This window comes from Agelaius phoeniceus, chromosome 1 (assembly GCF_051311805.1).
Source record: "Agelaius phoeniceus isolate bAgePho1 chromosome 1, bAgePho1.hap1, whole genome shotgun sequence".
NCBI classification, from domain to species: domain Eukaryota; kingdom Metazoa; phylum Chordata; class Aves; order Passeriformes; family Icteridae; genus Agelaius; species Agelaius phoeniceus.
This window is the reverse complement of record NC_135265.1, coordinates 129,665,680-129,686,321: the sequence shown is the minus strand read 5'-3', so window position 1 is coordinate 129,686,321 and position 20,642 is coordinate 129,665,680. Positions and strand designations below refer to the sequence as shown.

The following is a 20,642-nucleotide window of genomic DNA, read 5'->3' as shown; positions in this document are numbered from 1 at the left end:
GAACCAGGAGGCAAGTTCTGAAACAGTTAATGCCAGGAACTCTAGACATGGATCTGGTGGATACCTTTTAACTCTATGGAGTTTGTTCATACAGAAAATGTTTGGTACTTCACCAAGTCTTCCTGTGTGGTCTAAGCCATATATATTAAGGCTTCCTACTGAATGCTGGTGCTGAGACTAGTTTGTATCTCTGGAATGACTTCTACAAATGACCCAGCTGTGGGCAGTACTGAATGCTAATATGGGCACTTCCAGCTGCTAATGATACCAGTGGAAACAGTGATGGTTTTCATACTTAGTTTGACTAGCAGTGGGTATTTTTGCTTACTTGCAGGTTGAAAGCAGAACCAGACTTGTCAGTCAAGAGTATCTGGGGAATTCCTGTCCCCTGGAGTCAGGAAACACAATTAGGCTTGCTGAAAATTGTTAGGCTTCCCAGCTACAGAGCTTTTCAAGTGCAAGTTCAGTAATGTTGGTTACATGCTTTTAAATTCCCAACTTCTTTCAACAACATTTCTGTTAAATTGAAACCTGTGAGTTAATGCTGTGTTTGTCTTTGGGAGGGTTTAGTCTCTCAGTTGTGTACTTTTATTTTGATGTATTTGCAGTGGTTGCTGTATAATTTTCAGAGTGAAGATGAGTTAAGTGTTATTATCACTGTTGTCTTGTTTTATTCTTTTGATAAGGAATAGTTGTAGTATTTTCTCAGTTAATTATAAAAAAATATAATGTTCGTTCTTTAACTGAAGTGTTGTTGGGGGGCAGCAAGGCTGGAGGAAAAAAGTGTCTATTCTCCCTTATTTAAGGCAGGAAAGGATTAGACTGATTTGGAAAGGCTGACTACAGGATGTGGAGCTCTGCCATGTTTACTTACAGAAGACATACTAGATGAGATGATTGTCTTTTATCATCAGGGGAAGATTTTTCTTATGTGATGGTAGTCTTCACTCTACTTGTAGTTTTAGAGATTTAAGGACAATTGAAGAGATAGTCAGAACATTCAGGTATGCTCCAAAAGGAGGCCAGTCCACAGAATATTTGTATCATGAGACCCTCCATCAGCCTTTCTGTTTACAGATAAGTGTACTTTTTACTTTTTCAACATCATTCCCATTTGCTTTTACTTGTGCACTCATGGGTGCTTTCTTTGATGATAGAAGAATTAATATAGATTTTTAAAAAGTAGGAAATTTACCTATCTCTTCCAAAAGATGTTTTTCTGATTCTGTTCTGTAGAGAGAGAAAGTAAATTCATAGTGATGTGGCTCCTGGAGTATCTTGGCCTCAGAACAAACAGAGACAGATGGTACCAGAGTGAGCTGATCAGAAGCCTGGGGTGAGGAGGAATACTACTGGGTACAAAGTCTCATCTATGAATAACATTAACAGACGGTGAAGATTCTCACAGAGCAAAAAAAGGCACTGTCACAGAAACAAAAATCCAGTTTTTATCAAGGACTATTTGGAATTTGGATTTGTCACTTGCATGATTCAATTGCCCCAAAATCTGAAAGCTGATCAGTAACTCAAGTTACTCTTTCACATGTCACCTTTTTATCATCCTTTAGGGAGTTTTGCATCTGTATGTATACTCTGTTTCCACTGCTGATTAGTAGGAATAGGTTTGTTGTAGGAAGTGGATTTTCTTGTTTCAGTGTGAGGCTATTAAGCAGTGAGAACTTTGATTTTGTCAGCTGGAAGAGAGTCAGGCCTCTAATCTCAGGTATACTTTATCCATGCATACAGACCATGTCAGAAAACAGTTCTGGAACAATTGTGAACACCCCTTCTCACAGTTATGTACCTAAGAGCTAAACATGTTTTATTGTTTCTAGTGCAGTGTTCACCAACAAGGTGAAAACCATTAATATTTGTATGACAAAAATCTGATTAACAGGTAACTTCAGAAACAGCAGCATGTTGTCTGTTTCAGGATTAAATGTGAATTTAAATTAGCAAGTGTACTGTAGTCATATTTAATCATATCTAGTGATGTTGCTGCCTTCTCTTTACAGTACCTATATTGAATTTTATTAAGAAAATATTATGCTGTGCGTTCTTGTTGGAAATTATTCTTTAAAACATTAACTATTGGATTTGGGACTCCATTGTGTACACTTCCCATTTCCTAGCTGTTGCAATGCTAATTACCTCTGTACACTAAATGAATATTCTTTCTTTGCTTAGACATGCAACATTGACGAGTTGTGATAATCCTGGGATCACAACTTTATCTCCTCTGGTGATTTGTTCAGGTATTGGCTGTGATATCACAGGCATGCCTCTGCCTCTCTTTTGACTCTACCTTTAGAGGCCAGGGAAAGATGAAAGTAAGATGCAGGTATAATAAACTGCTTCTTTGGGTGTCCATATTTAAAGAAGGCTCTTTCTTCCATATTTAAAGAAGGCTCTTTCCAAGGTTGGAAACAGACTGTTGCAAAGATCCTGTTGAAGCAGCTTAGTTACAATAGGAGAAAAAGTTGGAAATATATCAGTATTGATATTGTTTCATCTTTGAATAGTGATGTCTGGTTAGTCCTGCATACAAAAGACAGAAAATAAGAGTGGCAATTGATTTTGAGCATGATGGAATTGACCATGTTCTGCAGTGGGAAGGATAATAAATATTCTTTGTTTCCCCCAAAATTTTATTCTACAATGTCTACAATTAGGATAGTAGGTTTTTTACCAAGTCATTTGAGGGTTCTTCTTTGAGAAAGAACAAAAGGAAAATCACCTAATAAAGTAGGACTTTCCTTCTGCCAGAGTCTACCAAGTTTGACTTGCATTGAACCCACTCAGGGATTAGGCCTGCAGATATTATTATTAAAAAAAAAGGAAAAAAATGGAAAAAAAGGCTTCTCAGCAATTTACACAGTGGCATAACAAGATAGTAATCTATGTGCCCTGAGCAATAAAAATATAAAAAAATAAAATGCATGGAAATAAGAACTATGATGCAGGAGAATAAGTGCTCAATGAGGAGCAGAACTAAGACTTATTCTTCTTGTTTAAGTGCAGTTGTGCTTATACAAATGCGAGTAAAATTTATTTATATTTGCAACACTACTCAAGCTTTGTAGGAAAACAGATATTCACAGGATTATCAGTGTCCCTGCTCCCTCTGGTAGCTCCCAGGGCCCACTGCTGCTGCTTCTTTCACTCTGTGGGGTTATGGGCAGCAGGCCAGCTGGTGGCCTGGCTTCATTCTCTTACAACCCTCATGTGTACCCAGTAACTCTGAGCTCTTAATGGTTAATTAATAGGCTTTAATTAAGAGGTTAAAGGATTTCAATATAGGATTAAATTCTGATCTTCTCTCTGACACTGATTAGTTGGGGTGGTTTTGTACAACTACACTTATTTGGAAAACTCAAGCATTATCTGTCAGAAATAGTATTATATTTACTACTATTTATACAGTTTTTGATGCCAAAATTTCTTATCTTTTACCAAATACTTTTCATCAAATACTTTTAATCTTAAATGAAGAAATACTGCTGCAACCTAAACTGACATATTTTGCTTCTGAGAAGTGAAGTTTGAGTTCAGTGCACTTTTACAGTGAAGGGGATGTATGGAGGCATGGATTTAGATATAATTAGTGTGAGGAAAATCATTACACACCTTGTTCACACAGTTACAAAAAGACCCTTCTGCAGGTGAGAACATCAGCCTCACTGAGCTCCTTCCTCATTAAAAAATATATATATATTAGCATGATGAGAGTAATTTGTGTTTTGGCCTTACTTCCTGTTACTTTAAAAATATGAGCAGTATGGAAAATAAGTCTTCTGAGAATTGGCAAACTTTCAAGAGGCTCTCCCCCTAGAGTGCTGCTGAGAATGTGGCTTCATTGGTGCTACTTTTACAGTAAGAATTCTAACACAGTCAAAACTGAGATGCATCAGGAATAATTGCAAATTCCACTTCTGGTGGTGATTATTCAGCATCAAGCATGTTGGTGTAGTTTGCTTGGGTGAAGTTGAGATAACCATGTGTTGAGCACAACCAAGACTTGCTTACACTGGATTTCCCAGCATTGGTCACATTTATTTCCTGTTTGTTAGAAAAGGAAAATCATCAAGATAGGAACACTCCTGTCACAGAAGTAAAAAGATAGGGGCTACTTAATAATTGAAAATGCTCATGAATGTTGTAAACAATGTGGAATGAACTCATTCTAATCATGATACTGCAATGTCAGGAGGTGTTACATTTCGGAGCCGAGACAGTCTGACCTATTATTTAGCGTGTGTTTATTTTGGCTATGTGTGTAATTGTCCAATGAAAAAGTAATTTTTCTATTCATAGTAAAGATAGAAACATTGATCACAGTACCTTACTTCTTTTGGACATTTCTAAAACTACAGGTGTGAAGTGAATGCTTCCTATTGTAAGTCAACAGATGATCCAAAAAACGTAACCCGAGTTACTATGAGAAATACTATCTCTGCTGGAGATGCCCTTTATAAATGTAATAATGTTGCAATGTGCTTAATTGCCAACATATGAATTAGCCTCTTTTTCTGTCACATTTGCTAAATACTGTATCCCTTTAGAAGGAAATTTAGAATAAAATTAATAAAAGTGTCATTTGTGCAAACAAGTAAAATCTAAGAGAAACTGTGAAACTTCTGAGTGAATAATTTAGCTAGAACAGTAATTTGTATACTTTAAATAATAAGGCTGTATAAAAGTAACTTCTAGTAATTAAAATTTTTATAAATGTGCCTCAGGTTCCTTAAAACTGATAATTAATAGAATTCCTAAAATAAGCAGTATCTGCAAAAATGTAGAGATAATTAAGGGACAACTGGATTTCTAATGCTTTTATATTAGTGTAATATTTCTGCTTCAGAACAGCATTCAAGTGAATGAGGAAGAAACTTCTAACTATAAAAATCAGCATGTTTTTATCAGCATAGATACAAAAAGTAGAATGATAGGATAAAATAAGACTAAAAGCAAACTTTTATGGGAGCCAAGTATATTTCTAGGAGTTTAGATTTCAGGTGAGAATTTTTGTATAAGATATGAAAGTTTGTTTACATCCTATCTCAACTGTGTGTGGAAAATATCCCAATAGGAGTCTTGAGTTTTGCATAAAGCTCATAACATATTAAGGGTGCTGCAATAGCTGCAAGATAATCATAATTCTAGAAAATAAAACACTTTTCTGCTGTTGTTTTTTTTTTTTTTAAAGTCACAAGATGTTATTTCCTTTCTGTTCAGCAAGGAGCTCTGACCCTTTCTCCTTTTTTTTTACCTGGGGATCTTTTGTGGTTGATTGGCTTGTAGGTCTAGAGACATTTTGATTTCTGGTTGGGAATTTCTAATAGACAGCTGCAAGAGGTGGTAGTTGAGCGTGTCATGATTCTGGGTGTGAATAATGCTGTGCCTGATGTGCTTCTTTTACAGCAATATAAGGCTAAAGATCTTCCCTGTCCATTGTGCCTTTTCTTATAGAAATTAAGGACAGATGTTGGTTGTCATCAATATGAGACTGAATGCAGAAAGAAAAGTTCACTATTCCTATGCACAATTTCTGAAAACTCCACTTTGAGTTGTCCAAAGTGCTTAGCAGCAGTGGTACATGATAATACCATGGCATCAGTAGAACTGAAGATTCAAAGAGTATCACCTATTGTGAGGTGTCTCTGATGGAGTCCTTTTTAATATTCAGTAAAGCCTGAGCTCATGTTGCATTGTTACCATTAAATGAGAGAGTTCTAAAAGGTTCCTTCTGTCACTAGGACTATTTTTCCAAACTTGAAACACAATTGTATTTGAGACAATAGGTTTTTTTTTTTGTATCAGAATTGGCAAAACTTTTTTATGTGAAGTTGAAGGTATCTGGACATGTAAAGCATGCAGATTGACTTTTTACATATTTTTTTGTAACGAGTTAGTTAAAAAATTGACCATAATTATCTGTAATTTTTACATTTCCTGGAAGCCTACTTTTATGTTTTACATAGTTCCTGGAAGCCTACTGTAAGTTCAACTGCTTGATCTTCATTGTCAGCTGAGGTTCAGTTCTTACAGCTTCAGCACTTTATCCAAGCAGCTCCTTTGGGATAGTGTGGATTACAAACACAGGGACGAGGCCATGGAACTGGAGATAAAATATTTTTAACTGCATGAATGCAGTTGTGGAATGAACTTGGAGAGTTTCCTTGGAGAGTCAGGCACTTTTTCAATTACAACTGGCATGGTTAATCTTACTTTAAATGAGACCTAAAATTACCTGGGAAGTGTTGGCCTTGTTGCAAGGGTAAAGAGCAGAAGGAAAACTACCACAGTTATGTGTAACAGTATGGATTTAGCTTACCCTCTTGATTCTTAGACATTAAAACCAGAGTCACACTGATACTTCCAGTACAGCTGGAGGAGGTAAAGAATTAGATGAAAAAATCTGTTAGAGGAAAAATGAAGACTTTGTTTATGGAGAAAAACATTCTTAGTTGCATTTTTGATTCTATTTTAGAGTCAAATAAGAAAAACATGGTAGGAATACACAGACTCACAATGGTTTAAGAAATGATTTTCTAATTTCTTTTTTAAACTATGAGCAGCATGAGCAGCTATGGAGAATGAGGAAAAATATCACAGTGTAATTACCATAATATTTGCATGAAAGTTGTGTAAACTTCTGTTGTAACACAGGATTTTAAAAAAGATCCAGAAAAGAATAATTAGAACCTTCTAGGTTACATTGAAATAAAACAGAGTGCTGTGAAAATATTCAAAGGTGTAAAGTAGTTTCCATATGGACTTACAAAGGAACCTTACTTGTTTATAGGTAGTTATTCTCATAACTATCAGCTATGGAGAAATTAGGGAGCTTTATCTGAATGATTTGGCCATTAAACTTTTGGAGCAATGTGGTATTGTCTTTAATTTTAAATGCCCATCTTTCTTATCACCAAACAAGTGTTGGAAAAGATCTTGATAAATTGGATGTTTTACTCTATTATGTCTGTTTAAAACTTAGTTGCAAATTTCTAGCTTTATGTCTGTTATAGATTGTTTCTTGTCTTTCTAATTGTAAAAGTAGAATAAACAATTCAGTAATGATGAATTTTAATAAACAAGAAACAATCTTGCAATTTAATCTTTGAACTGCTGAGGAAAAGGTAGGAGCAAGTATCTGTTGTTCTGAGGAAAACTGGGAGTAACAGGTACTGCCAGGAGCTACCCACTTCCATCTTCCTTTTTATGCATTTTGTCTGGCTTATCTCAATATCATTAAACCCATACAGAAATATGATAGCATTAATTATGTCAGTCCTTTTTAGCCTGTATGTCCCTCTTCATGTTCACTTTTTCTTGTGTTCACAGGACTATTGTACTTAGCTATTGTTCCTTGCTCCCCTGTTAATAAAGAGCAGTTTCACTTCTGCTAATAAACAAAATTAATAAACAAAGGCTGCAGTTTTATTCAATACTGAGCATTATAAAGAGAAAAAAAAATAGGTAAAGTAATCCTGTCTGTTCCAGGTAGGCTTTTTGTCCAGCTGGTGTGTTTCCTGTTGATTCATTTACAGTTGGATCCTCATTTATTAAGGGCTTTTTTTCCCCACATTCTTGCTTGTCTTTTTTTTAAATGACTTTCTGACTGTTTTAAGTTAAACTAGAGTCAGTGATGTGACTTCATCTGTAGCCAAAAATTTATTTAGGATCATACCAAAGTAAGTAATTCATTCTGATGTCAGGAAGAATGCAATGGGAGAATATTTTCTACTTTGTGAGGGAGGTCAAACTGTGAACAAAATATGATGCAGTGTGACCTGTAAGCCTAATAAGTGGGGAAAAGAGAGAATGGAGCCAGGCCAACTTGAAGACATCATATTGGCCATGTATTTTACTTCTAAGAACAACCTGTTATGAGGTTCCCACCAACGGAGAATATTTGGGTTCCTTCTCCAGCATGAAGCAAATGATGTTAGGTCATAACAGAACATCTTTACATTACATACATCTTTATATCTTTATATCTGCTCCCTTGCATGGAAAAGAGACACTGAAAGAGAGATCTGGTAGTTTTGGATGCTCATTAGCTCAGATATAGTTGGCTTTTCCCACTTGAATTATAATTGAGCAGCGGCACTGGTATGAACCAAGGGCAAGATCATTTAGCAGCCACATTGCTTCCTTTCCATTCTCTTAGCTCTTTTTTGTCTCTTCAGCATTTCTGGCACAGTCCATGTAATTCACTTAGATTTAGAATATATTTATGCATTAGACTAAAAGTATATGAATTTTACAGTATTTTTTCAGGGAAACTATCCAAAGACATCAAGTTCCATATGTGTGAAATTATTTTAACTCTGTGCCCTTTTTACTTGGGATCCAGACTTTGGCCATATAGAGGTGTTTTTCTTAGAGGTTTTTTTTCTTGGTTTCTTAAAGGTTTTTTTGTGAATTCAGTGAGAATATGATATTGATAAATAAATACTTCACTGATTGAGAGGCAGGTAGTATTTTTCTTGGTGTGAACAAAGTTGTTTTTTTTGTAAGTAAACCTTTTACCATGCTTAGGGCCGCCTTATTCTCTGACTGGTCAAATCTGTACCCTCTTTAAAGATGTTCTGCACTTAAAATTACATCGCTGTTCTTATGTGTCTCTTTCATGTTAATGAATATCACAGAATAATTAAAGAATAATTCCTTAATAGGTTAGAGATTAGAAGACATGAAAATCATGGGTCTTTTCCTAGGTAGTTCCACCTGTAAACCAACTCAAAACAGAATAGGTGAAAAAGCTAAAAATTTTAGATTTGTTTCCACTGACATTTTCAGGAGGATTTACTCTATTAAGAAAAAATGTCAAAATGAAATCTCTCACTATTTGACACTGCTGAATAGCAGCGAATATTGTCATTATTTGCTTTTAACCTTCTTTTTCTAAACAAAATACTGAAAATGCTAGGAAAAAATCTGTTAACTTCTAAAGTCAGGAAAATGCATTTCCTACCTGAAAAAAAAAAATAGGAAAGTTCATTTTATGCTATATTCTTTGCTTAAATAGATAAAAATCAGAATATTTATGCTAAGTACAACTCACAGGAGAAACTATGCACACTTCTGAGATAAGCTTGGGAGTTATTGTTTCTGAATAGATTTCTTGGACTCTGGGCAGGTAGAGATTCAAATGAATTGGATTTTATGGTATCTTTCTGTTTTAAAAGACAAAGTTTGTGAAAGTTTAGCTAAAACTGGTACTTTCAGCAGAAATCAAAGTAAGTGCTTGATGTCTAGCTCCTTTCAATATCTTAGATTTCTCCTACTTATTGTAAATTCCAGTGCATAGATTATAAAGCAGCATTTTTACTTGACAGTTGTTTTTAAGCCCTCTCAGTTTGAAGTATACTTTTTTTATTCTAAGGTCCAAGCTTAGATATTTCACTTAGGTGGTCCTGAAGTTAAACCTTCTGACATTAGAAGATAGTTAATTTTTATTTGAGGAAGTCAGACAGTTAGAAATCCTATGTCAATTCCAATGAGACAGTTGAGATCTTGCCAGCAAGAAAGTTAAAGTGCTGTGAATTGAGTGAATGTTTGCAGAGATCTCTGCTGATATCTACATTCTGTCAATATTTCATTTTCATTGATATGAAAGCTGAAAACTCTGAATTGTGAATGGCTTCAATACTCTAGTTGTGTTATCTGCCTGGGTATGTTAACCCATTAATTTCAAGTAGAATTAGATGTAAGGTTTTTGTTTGAAGTTAGATTTGAGTCTTTGGTTGCTTAATTTTTCTTTATCTGGTAGAATTAGAGCAGAATCATAGTCTTCTGAGGAGGAGTTTTGTGTGGTTCCCGTTCTCATTTCAGTTGAATACTGGTAAAATGATCACTTTTCAATTAATAAATGTCCTATTTTGCATTGCTGAACATTGTTGTTTTTTTTTTAGCTTTCATTTCTATTTTACTGCCTTTGCATACTCATATCAAAGCATAAATCAAAACCAGGTTTTTCTGCCCTTTGCACTTCATAGAGTTAAAAGCAAATGTGGGTTCATTGGTCAGACTTTGAGAGAGCTATTCTCACAGTAGTTTATGAAAAACATCGAGATCTGGGGTTTTTCTGTTAGTAAAAGTGGTTACTTTTTTTCTTTTCAACACTGATAAGCCTAATAGTTCTTGTTGAATATTTTTCTTTATGATTCTGCTTGGGTTTATACTTCATATCTCTTGTCTGATTCCATAAAGCTCTTGCCAATAATGTAACAACAGGAATGTTCTCTGAAGAGTGTCTCTGAACTGACCTCCTGCTCAGAGCATAGTTATTGCCAAGACTCAGTTAAGGCAACTGGAGCTCTTATCTGGGCAAGTTTTGAAAAGCTCGAGGCGTAGTGATCCCACAGTGTCTTGGGACAACTTTTTTCAGTGCTGCATTGCCTTCCAAATGTACGTGCTTCTTCTGATGCCCAGCCTGAACCTCCTCACAAAGTGCCGTGTTAGTGCCTTTTGCTGCTCAACTTGGATTTTTGACTACTAGGAAGAATTTGGCTCTGTAATTTTTCTTTTCAGTAATGCTTAGATTAGATAGCTAGTTTCAGACAGGTGTTAAATCACTCCTTAGTCCATTCCTCTTCACTGGATTGAGAAAAGACATGATCATTTTCTTTTTTGTTGACAAACTGGACTTGTCAAATGTGTCCAATTTTTCCACATCCATCAATAGCAGGCAGACACCAACCTGGGCACAATAGTCCAGGTGCAGCCTTTCCAGTGCCAGTCAAAGGGAATAAATAACTTCCCTTATTCTGCTGCTCATACTCTTGCTGATATGGACCATATGTAATTTGTCCAATTTTTAATGCAAGCACACACATCACTGGCTCCTTGCCTGGTTTCTACCCATTGCCCATTTCCAACCATTCCAGGGGTTGTTATCAGTGGAACTGCTGTTCAGCCTGCTGTTTCCCAACCTCTACCAACACATGGGGTTCTATATATAAAGAGTAATATCCATTAAGAAGTGGGTGTAGGCAGTGACAGGTTAGCTGGCCCAATTGTAAAAGCAAGCACTTCAAGAGTAAAGTACAGGAAGAATGTCATATGCTACCAGTCATTGCCACCAGCAGAAAAATTGTTAAATGAATGGACTTGGCAGAACTGAAAGTGAACAAACCCTTTCTGAAGCTGGATTAAAGCCACATCCGTGGTCTGTGCCTGAGAATGTGAAATGAGGCAAGTGCTACATCTGTAATAAAACTTTGAGAGAGAAATGAGAAGTGGCTTCTATGCTCACATCTGGCCTAAGCATCCTGGATTCTTTCTTAACAGTTGCCCTTCTAGTGGCAGATTTTTAGCATATTTAGAAGTTTCAGAAACATTTATGTGAGCTTTTGGGAGGTAGGTATAGTTTCAGAACTTGTCAGTAAATTTTTTTTAGTTTTGGTAAAATGCTGAAAGTTTTAGGGATAGTTTTGGAAGGAAGGAGAAAGTTAAAATTTCTGTACAGTAATAAAATGTCAATATTAAACTTGAATTTCTTACTTGCCTTTGGCACGGATCAGGAGAGACTCACTGATACTGAATTTTTGACTGATAGTGAATTTTTCATTTCTGGAAAGGTGGGCAATGAGGAAAAGCAGAATTAAATTAACTCCATTCCAGAACAGAGGAAGTATTCAAATACAGACTATATCTTGATGCTGGCAGAGCAATCCAAAATCTTGCTTAGCTGCTTTTCACAGTGAGATGTCTTCTTATGAAGTTATCTTGCATATGTTGTTTTAAAAAAACCAGCTTGTCTAGTCATGTAAGCCTCATGAGCTGTAACTTCCAGCCAATACAAGTGTGGTTCAGGGAAGTAATTCTCACAAGAACAGAACTTAATTACCAGTTTCCCAGACTAAATTTTCAGTATCATTAGGTGTCTGTGTAAAATCATGCCAACTTCTCTTTTCCTCGAAAATTTATAGCAGTTGTTAAAGTACATAGTTGTATTTTTGAAACAAATGTAGTAAAGGAGTAAGACTTTGCATCAGTACAGATAGATGGCAGGTGCTATAGAGGCCGTTGCTAAAATACACTTTATATAAAGGTCATGGGTATGCATTTCTGAGTTTTCCACTTAAATGAGCGGTTAATTATGATTTAATATAACTATCTGGATTTACAAACAAAAAAGTCCCTATCATGTCTAAAAATAAGGCTTTTCATTGTGGAACAAAAGTTTGACCTGAAATACAACTCTTGGGCAGAACCCATTTTTTCACTGCTAGAAAGACATTGAGGTGGTGAAGTGTGTCCAGAGAAGGGCAATGAATTTGGTGAAGGGTCTGGAGTCCCATGAGGAGCAGCTGAAGGTGCAGGGATTGTTTAGCCTGGAGACAAAGAAGCTCAGGGGTGACCCTATCGCTCTCTGCCTGAAAGGAGGGTGCAGCCATGTGTGGGTCAGGCTCTTCTACAGGTAACCAGTGGTTGGATGAGAGGAAATGGCTCCAGTTGCACCAGGGGAGGTGTAGGTTGGATATCCATTAAAAAATTCTGCATGGAAAGGGTTTTCAAGCATCAGAACAGGCTGTTCAGGGAAGTGTTTGAGTCACCATCCCTGGAGGTATTTAAAAGATGTGTGGATGTGGCATTTGTGGATCAGCGGTGACCTTGGCAGTGCTGGGTGAACAGTTGGACTCAATGATCTTAGAAGTCTATTCCAGCCTAAACCATCATGGATGGCTCTTGACCTCTTGCATTAACAGAGTAACTCGCTGGATATTGGGACTGGGAATTGTAGTCCTGGGATACTTGAGTTTGGCTTCAGACTCTGAAGTTTGCCTTGGTACTGGTTACTTTCATTTCCCTAGCAAGTGAACTTCTGAGCCCTCAGGCAGCAATGACTGCAGACAGCTTGAACAAAATGGAATTTTATTTTGCGTTATGTTTTCTGAAATGTATTTTTGTTATCAAGTTTTTGCTAAATGTGTTGCAGATACTGTGCTATTCTAAACACCTAATTACTGCTGTATGTTTTTTAGCTTAAATTTTGGCTTAAACCTGTGCAGGCTAGATGATAAAAAAATAATTATCTACAGAACAGATCAAAATTTTAAAAATGAAATTCTTAAAATGAATACTCTGTATTTTGTTTTGAGTACATATCTCAGGTGGTTCTGCTTAGTAAATAGAACACATATTGTGTCTAATGGAATATTTCATAGATCCTTGTCTTCTCTGTTTAATTTTTTCTGACAGCTATCAATACATGTAATATTTTTCTCAAATCAGAAAAAGATGTAATAAGGAACAATTTTGGCAGATGAAGTGTCTCTTACTAGAACAAGGATTTTGGAAAACTACTCTGTATGACCTTGGAAAGTTTATACTTTAAAGGAGAAGTTATGACCTTTACATAGATTCTTGTGCCCAAGAGGAAATACAAGTGAAATTATTTCAGTACATGAGGCTTAAGATTTGGCAAAAGCCTTGTGCTTTTTATGCATCAGTGAGACTGGTAAGCAAGTAATCATACAAACAAAGGCTGTAGATTATAAGGAAGCCACAAAACTGAATGCAGCCTAAAAATAAACTTGGAGTTCAGCATAGATAATATGCTTTAAATGAAGAATGCAGTGTTAAGCAAAATTAAAAGGCAGGCAAGGTCTCAGAGATTACATGTGTTATTGATGGAAACAGGCCAGACTACCAACTACCAATTATCTAGTGTTGTCAGTGTAAAAACTGAAATGTGCCATGTTTCCAGACTTCCAGTTTTTTCAACTTCATTCAGCTCTTGCTTATTAGTAACTTGTGTCTTGCCCCATTCAACAAAGAGCACTCAGCAGTGAGCTCTTTGGAAGCAGGGAGAAGGCAGAGGAAGCTCCTGACTGCCCAAATGGCTTTTAGGGCAATGCCAGCTCTGCCTTCCCTCCTGCAGAGGTCCCAGATGAGCCCCTCTCCCTGCTGGTGCAGGTGGGAAAGGGCTGAAGGTGAGGGAAAAGGGAGCCACTGCTGCTGGGAGCCCACACTCCTGGACTCGGGATTGATCTTGAAGTGACAAGAGCAGGTACACAGAAAAATGACACCTCAGCAAATGAAGTAACCCTCTTTCCCTCTTCCTGGGAAAGGGCTGGTGGCAGCTGGGAGCTCAGGCAGCAGGTTAGTACAGAGGAGAGGCATGACTCCAGCCTCCTGTCCTTCCTGCTGGAGCGAGGGAGCTGCCTGCCTGTTCCTACAATTCCTCTGTGGTCTAATGTCAAGTACATTCTCAGGGGAGTTTGCCTGAAAAACAAAGTGAATCCTAACAATTCTTGCCATATGTGTGAATATCCATGGTAAATAACTGCTTAAGTTAATTTTTAACTGACTTGTGTAATACTTGTTTTGGTAGGCACCTCTGAAAATTCTGATGAAATAGTTTTGCATCATTAATTTATATGTGATCTATATAAATGACATATTTATGTTTAAGAAAGTTGGTGTCCTGGATTTAGTTGTTTTCTAGGAGGTCATTTTTTGTTCTATCTAATGATTCATGTGTATTTTTTATTACCTTAATCTCAATATTTTCAAGAAGAGTAATTCTAAGGAAAAATAAATGCCTTTTGCAATTTTTTTTTGGTCTTACTTTACATTTTTAATATTTCACAAAAAGTGTTTAATTTTTTGGGTTTTGCGTGAACTTATTCAAGTAACTAAAAAATCTGCCTAAATTAGATTAGTAACTTCTAATTTACTAAACTTTAAAGTCTTGATTGCAAAATTAATTAAATTTAAACATCACTGTTCAGACCCCTTTAAATCACAATGATAAAAAAAAAAGTAAAAGTTCTTTTTTTTTCCTCAATGGGTTTGAAACTCTTGTGACATTATGCAATGTCACCCTCCCCATCTTTTTCAGAATCTGCAAAAGCTAAAATATTATGGCTATTTATAATGAAAATTAAATTTCCCATGACATAATTTACCTTTAGAAATAGAGCTCTTGAGAAAAACTACCATTATAGAGCATTAGATGTGTCTGTAGGTTTGGTCAGCATGAGACACTTCCCATTATCATGTATTGAGATTAGATGATTGTGGACTCAGAAACATGGATGGATTAACATGATAAATGAACGTTGCAGTTCTGGACACTCATGGCCACTGACTGCATTTGTTTCTAGTTCTGGAAATAGATGGTAATATATATCTGTGTATCTTAAGCAATTTTTCCTGGATTTTACCTCTAAGGCTGTCTTCTACATTACATTTTACTTGAGATGAGAGTTCCTATCCAATGATATGAATGGCTTAAATGACTTATAATAATTTGTTAATGTGAGGTAACTTATTATGAGCTTAAACCTGGTGATTGAAAAGTCATTGAAAATCATATTGGAATCATTATTCTATGCAGTGTTGTTAGATATATGAAGATAAGCTAGATCAAGAAAAGATATTTGCATCTATCTGGTGGAATTAGATAAAGGTATACTTTAAAGAATAATTAGATTTTTTTTCCCTCCTCTTAGCTAGTTTATTATTTAGCATCTGAGCTCTTGGATCACTTATCCTGTGTTTCCAGCTGTTGTATTTATAGCAAACATCTGGTCCCACCCTAAAGCAAAGTTTCATCTCTTTGTAATATCTGGACTGCAAGCTCAGTGTTATCAATGTTGAGCTTCCTCCTAGAGTTAAGTTATAATGAAAAAGAAGTAATTCTTGAATGTAGCACTTCTGGAACATAAATTAAATATATTTGCTTTACTACAGTGTTTCTCATTTCTAAAAATGAGTATGATTTAGTGACTGTGAAGTATTTGTGGGAAAAAGTAAACAACAACTAATGATCTCTTATCTTCTGCAGAAAATTACATCAGCAGTTTGAGATGTATAAGGAGCAAGTGAAGAAGATGGGTGAAGAATCACAGCAGCACCAGGAGCAGAAGGGTGATGCCCCAACCTGTGGCATCTGCCACAAAACCAAATTTGCTGATGGCTGTGGCCATAACTGTTCCTATTGCCAAACAAAATTCTGCGCGCGCTGCGGAGGAAGAGTGTCTCTGCGGTCCAACAAGGTATGGAGCTGTGAGAGCTGAACAGCAGGTTCCTCCTAAACTCAGGGTCTCTCACTCATTGCTTATGAATCCAAATCACATAACTACTGAATTGGATTTCCTCCAAGGAGAAATCTACTCCAGGGCCTTTTAAGATACCTGGCCTCATTTCATGTAATTTCCAATTGTCTATGAATTTGTGATTATGGCTTTTAAGTTAATGCATATCCTTTTTTGACTAACAAGCAAGTAAATTTCTTTGATTGGTGAATGAGTCTCTATTTGAGAAACAGAAGTATATCTAGTGATGCTAATGCTTGCCTGGGCTCTTCTGTACAAGATTATTGTAAAATTAGTGTAAAATATTATGCATATTGATATGTACATACATATGCAAATGCTAACCTATTTCTGGGAAATAATTAAATGCACTAAGATATATTGTTCTGTATATGCTGGAGTTTATAATATAACAAGTGGTAAACAGCTATCTGAATTCTTAAAAAAGCTGAAGGATAGAGTAAAAAATTCAGCACAACTGATGTAATCACAGAAAACTCCTCTGAGATCATTTTACTCAACATTTTAGATAAAATGCTCATATCTGATATACAGAATCATTCTCAGATTCTGTCAGATACTTGTAGAAGACTTATGGCAATATTCAAGAAGTATTATGCTAGTCTTTTTTGAAAATATGTATTTTGTAAACAATACAATTTTATTATTTTAATGTTTATTCATGTGATATTTTTATATAATTTAGTTACATAAGTCAATTTTTTCAGTAATATGCTCATTACAAATACCATGCATTTGGTAAATATTATTTTTTGTAAGGTAGGAGACAATAGTATGCATGTTATGTATTTCTTGGCCTAAGATTGAAAAGTAGGTTTAAATAACAGACTGAAGTTTTTGATTAATAAAGTATAAAAAAAAAAAAAAAAATTTAATAATAGTTCCTGATAATTAAAATAACTGAGATTATGTCTAAATGTGTCAAATTGCCTTGGTTTCCATTAAGGTAACTTAAAAATGCTGCCTTCAGTACGTTTACATATTTTATTTGTTGTTTTTTTTTTATAACTGACTAAGTCATGTTGCTAGTAATAAGAGAGATAATTTCTGTATTCATTTAGACTGATTACAAAAGCCAATTAGGACAGATATTTGAGTCATTATGCCTACATCCTTAGAAACATAGCATTAGGAAGAATGCTTCATTTCCTAATGACACATTCTGATACACCATTTAGATTCTCCTTGAGATGGATCATTTGAACTTGACAGATAGATATATGTCTGACTTCTCTTGACAGATTTCCAATGAGATTCTTCCACAGAGTCTTAGGTAATTCCTACTCACCATGCTCACCACAGATAGCTTTTCTTACTGTCTAACCCAAATCTGTCTTTCAGTAAGTCAACTTCTCCATTCAGTCTGAGACTGTTCTGCAACACTTCTCAGCTGGCATTTTCCTCTATTCCTTCTTTTTGCTAATTTAGTGTGAGGCTTTCCTGCACCTCATTCATTTTTGTTCTAGATAATTTATGAATAAGGTGAACAGAGTATCTCTGGACAGATCTCCTGTGAGGCTTTGCTGGTGAAAATTTTGCTTAAAAAAAACCTGATCATTTATTGCTGCTTTTTTTTCTTGTCCTTTCATTAATTAAGTTTTCTCATGGATGAATTTATTCCTATTCCATGGCAGCTGAGATTCTTTAAAAGCATGTAATCCCAACTGAGCAGTAGGACTAAATCCTGTTTTCTTACTTTCTCTGTGACTACTTGAAAGAATTCTAATACATGTAACAGATGTGAATTCCCTCTACTAAATCCATTCTGACTTCTCCATGTTTTATCATAATTTATTCATATGCTTGCTAATTTTGTGTGTTTGAGTTTCTAAAAATCCGTCCAATGTGGATTGGATCAATTGTCTATTCTTCAATTGATATAATGTTGAAATTCCTTAAAACATTTCAGTATTTTTGCCAACTTTTATACTTATCAGTGAAAGACTGTATTACAGTTACGAACTATTCTAGACTGGAGATTCTTTACACTAACTATAATTTAATTTAAAAAATATGGTTTTTTTGTTGACTCACTTTATAGCTTCTCTTTCTGAAATATTAATTCAAGGTATGTCCTCCAGTTTATTCTGCATAAAATAATATTCTAGAGTAAATACCTTCCTAGTCACTGTGAATATGAACAGAAAAGATCTAATCCAGAAAGATTGTAGCAGTCTCCTTGCTTTATGCCTACACTGATTATTCTATTAATACTATTTTGGTCTACCAGGATTCATTCTTATCTCTCTTCTTTTCTGAATACAACGTCAGTTTCTGGAAAGATGACTTCTATTAACTTCCTATTTTAAATTTGCTTTTTTTGGTCTCTGTAGACATAATATATATATATATATGTCTGCTTTGGACCTTATGTAAGGTGATACTTATGCCGTCTGAAATGTTCTTTGGTGGATCTGTTTGAAATCTTCATAATATCAAGTTTCAAGCTAAACTTTTGCATTTACTCCAGATTCTCCTCCTAAATTGTTTAGTACAGACCAGTATTAGCAGCATGCACCTCAGATGATGGAGAATTGCAAAGAATACTCCTCTTTCAAAGGTCTCAAGGCTGACTACTGCTTACATGGTTCATGGCCATGAGTAGGAGCAGGGAGTGGAAATGTTTTGACAGTTGTCAGAGCATTAGATTAGGATTCTCAAAATGTTTGAATGATTTATTCCTTTTTCAGTTTTGTTAAAGCGCCTTAAATATATAGGCATTAGCATTCTGTTCAAGCTGTACAAAATTATCATTATGTGGGAGTTCCCTCTAGCTCAAACAAATAAAAATGATAATGGTAGCACTTCTTCTGTACAATTTATTATCTTGGTGAATGGTTTATTTAGCTAAATGGGGATTAAATTTCAAGGGAGTAAAAAAACCTTGAACAGTCATCTTTTATGTTTATGAACACTTTCAGATTGATTAAAATTTAAATAATAAATCATATGAGAGCAAGCAGTGGTAATTCTTAGTAATAAGAGTACCACTGAAATATTAAATATACTCCTGTTCTTTTTTTTTATTATATACTAATTTATATAGGGAAATGCACATTGAATGAGTCAGTAGACAGCAGAATGAGGTTTATGCAGGTGAGAAATGTAAATGCTAAAATACAGCCTCCAGATTTGATACAACATTTTGTGCAGCAAATATAAATTTTAGCACCTCAGAATGGCAGTTCACTATACCAACCTTTTACTTGTACAGAAAGGAAGCAATGCTTGTCCTGAAAGTTAACCTAATGCATGCTGAATACCTTCTGTCAGGGTATTTGGCAACTTACTAGCACTTGGAGCTACTGAAACATCCTTATTTCTTTGTCTTTGAAGAAGAATAGTAAGAGATTTTCAGTCGTTTTGTAGGACCCAAAAACAACATGGGAAACGTGCAAGGTGTAAGTAGGGAACTTCTCTCAGTTCCCCTGGTTCAGTGCAAGCTTTGTGTTCTGATTATTTCCCTGGGGTTGTTTGATTTTGAAAAAAACAAGCCCTTTACTGAATGATTCTCACTGCTGGACTTGCAATGTGATCTGTATGGAGTTGCAACATGAAACGGTAGCATACTTGTGATAATGCATAATCATTTCCATTCTGTTGAGAATTAGCAAGAACTGAAGAATTAGTCTGTCACAGTCAGGTTTTCCAAGTCACTAGGATTTGAAATACACTCCATGATTTGTTATTGCATACAAGTAAGTTGGTCTTTAGGAGATGTGGTTTGAGTTTGTATTTCTCTACAAAAGATGCTTAACACTGCAAACATGAGGAAAGGATTCCTCTAAACAGCTAGTAATCTACTGTTTTGAACCAAGAGATATTGCTCCTTTCCAGTCTGTAAATTTACTTAAAAACTACTTTACTTGCAAATGAATACCTAGCAGAACTAATATTCAGAATCTGCATTTCTGTTCTGATTCTTGGGATTCTCTTGATTGTTAAAAACCCCTGTGATTTTAATACAAGCTTTGTGGATATTATCAGTCCTTCAAATGACAACTGCACAAACGATTTCTGTTATTAGTTTTATTTATTTGAAACTATTTACATTTGATAGCTCTTTTGATCTCAATAAACAGCAAATGATGATCTCAATTTCAACAGAGGCTTCATGTTTAAACTCTTTACTATAAAGCTTTCATAAACCTTAGAGGTTGTTATGATCCTGATACAGTGAAGAATGCCCAGTTTTACCCAGACTTATAATTTTAGGCAATTAAAGTGAGAAACATACAGTCTTGAAGAGTAGCTTTGGCTCAGGCAGTCAGATGCCAGATTGACCTTGTAATAGATCTTTTAAGAAAAGGATAAGGGATAAATACTTACTCATTCTAGGCTTTTATTTTTTTGAGTATAGGATGGGTTATTTTGTTAATATTTCTGTGTGACTGAATACTCATGGAGATAAGGCCTTTCGCCTTAAAACCACTTTTAAAATATACCTGCATTTTCATGTGGAACAGTACAAATACCCCTGTTCTTTGAAAACTGAATTGAATGATTTCTCTAATGTCTTTGCTATTGAAATGCCTGACTAGGCTGTCTTTCAGATTCTCAATAACG

At 35.4% G+C, this 20,642-nt stretch overlaps 1 protein-coding gene across 44 annotated transcripts in view; it reads left to right on the top strand.

The window, feature by feature from the left end:
- The window catches only part of RIMS2 (regulating synaptic membrane exocytosis 2), a 445,801-nt gene that overhangs the window by 71,473 nt on the left and 353,686 nt on the right, over positions 1 to 20,642 (top strand). For all 44 annotated transcript variants that reach the window (XM_054627864.2, XM_077187200.1, XM_077187269.1 and 41 more), the window contains one exon: positions 15,806 to 16,016. In XM_054627864.2, the coding sequence (XP_054483839.1) occupies positions 15,806 to 16,016 (211 nt within the window). The remainder of the gene's footprint in view (positions 1 to 15,805; positions 16,017 to 20,642) is intronic.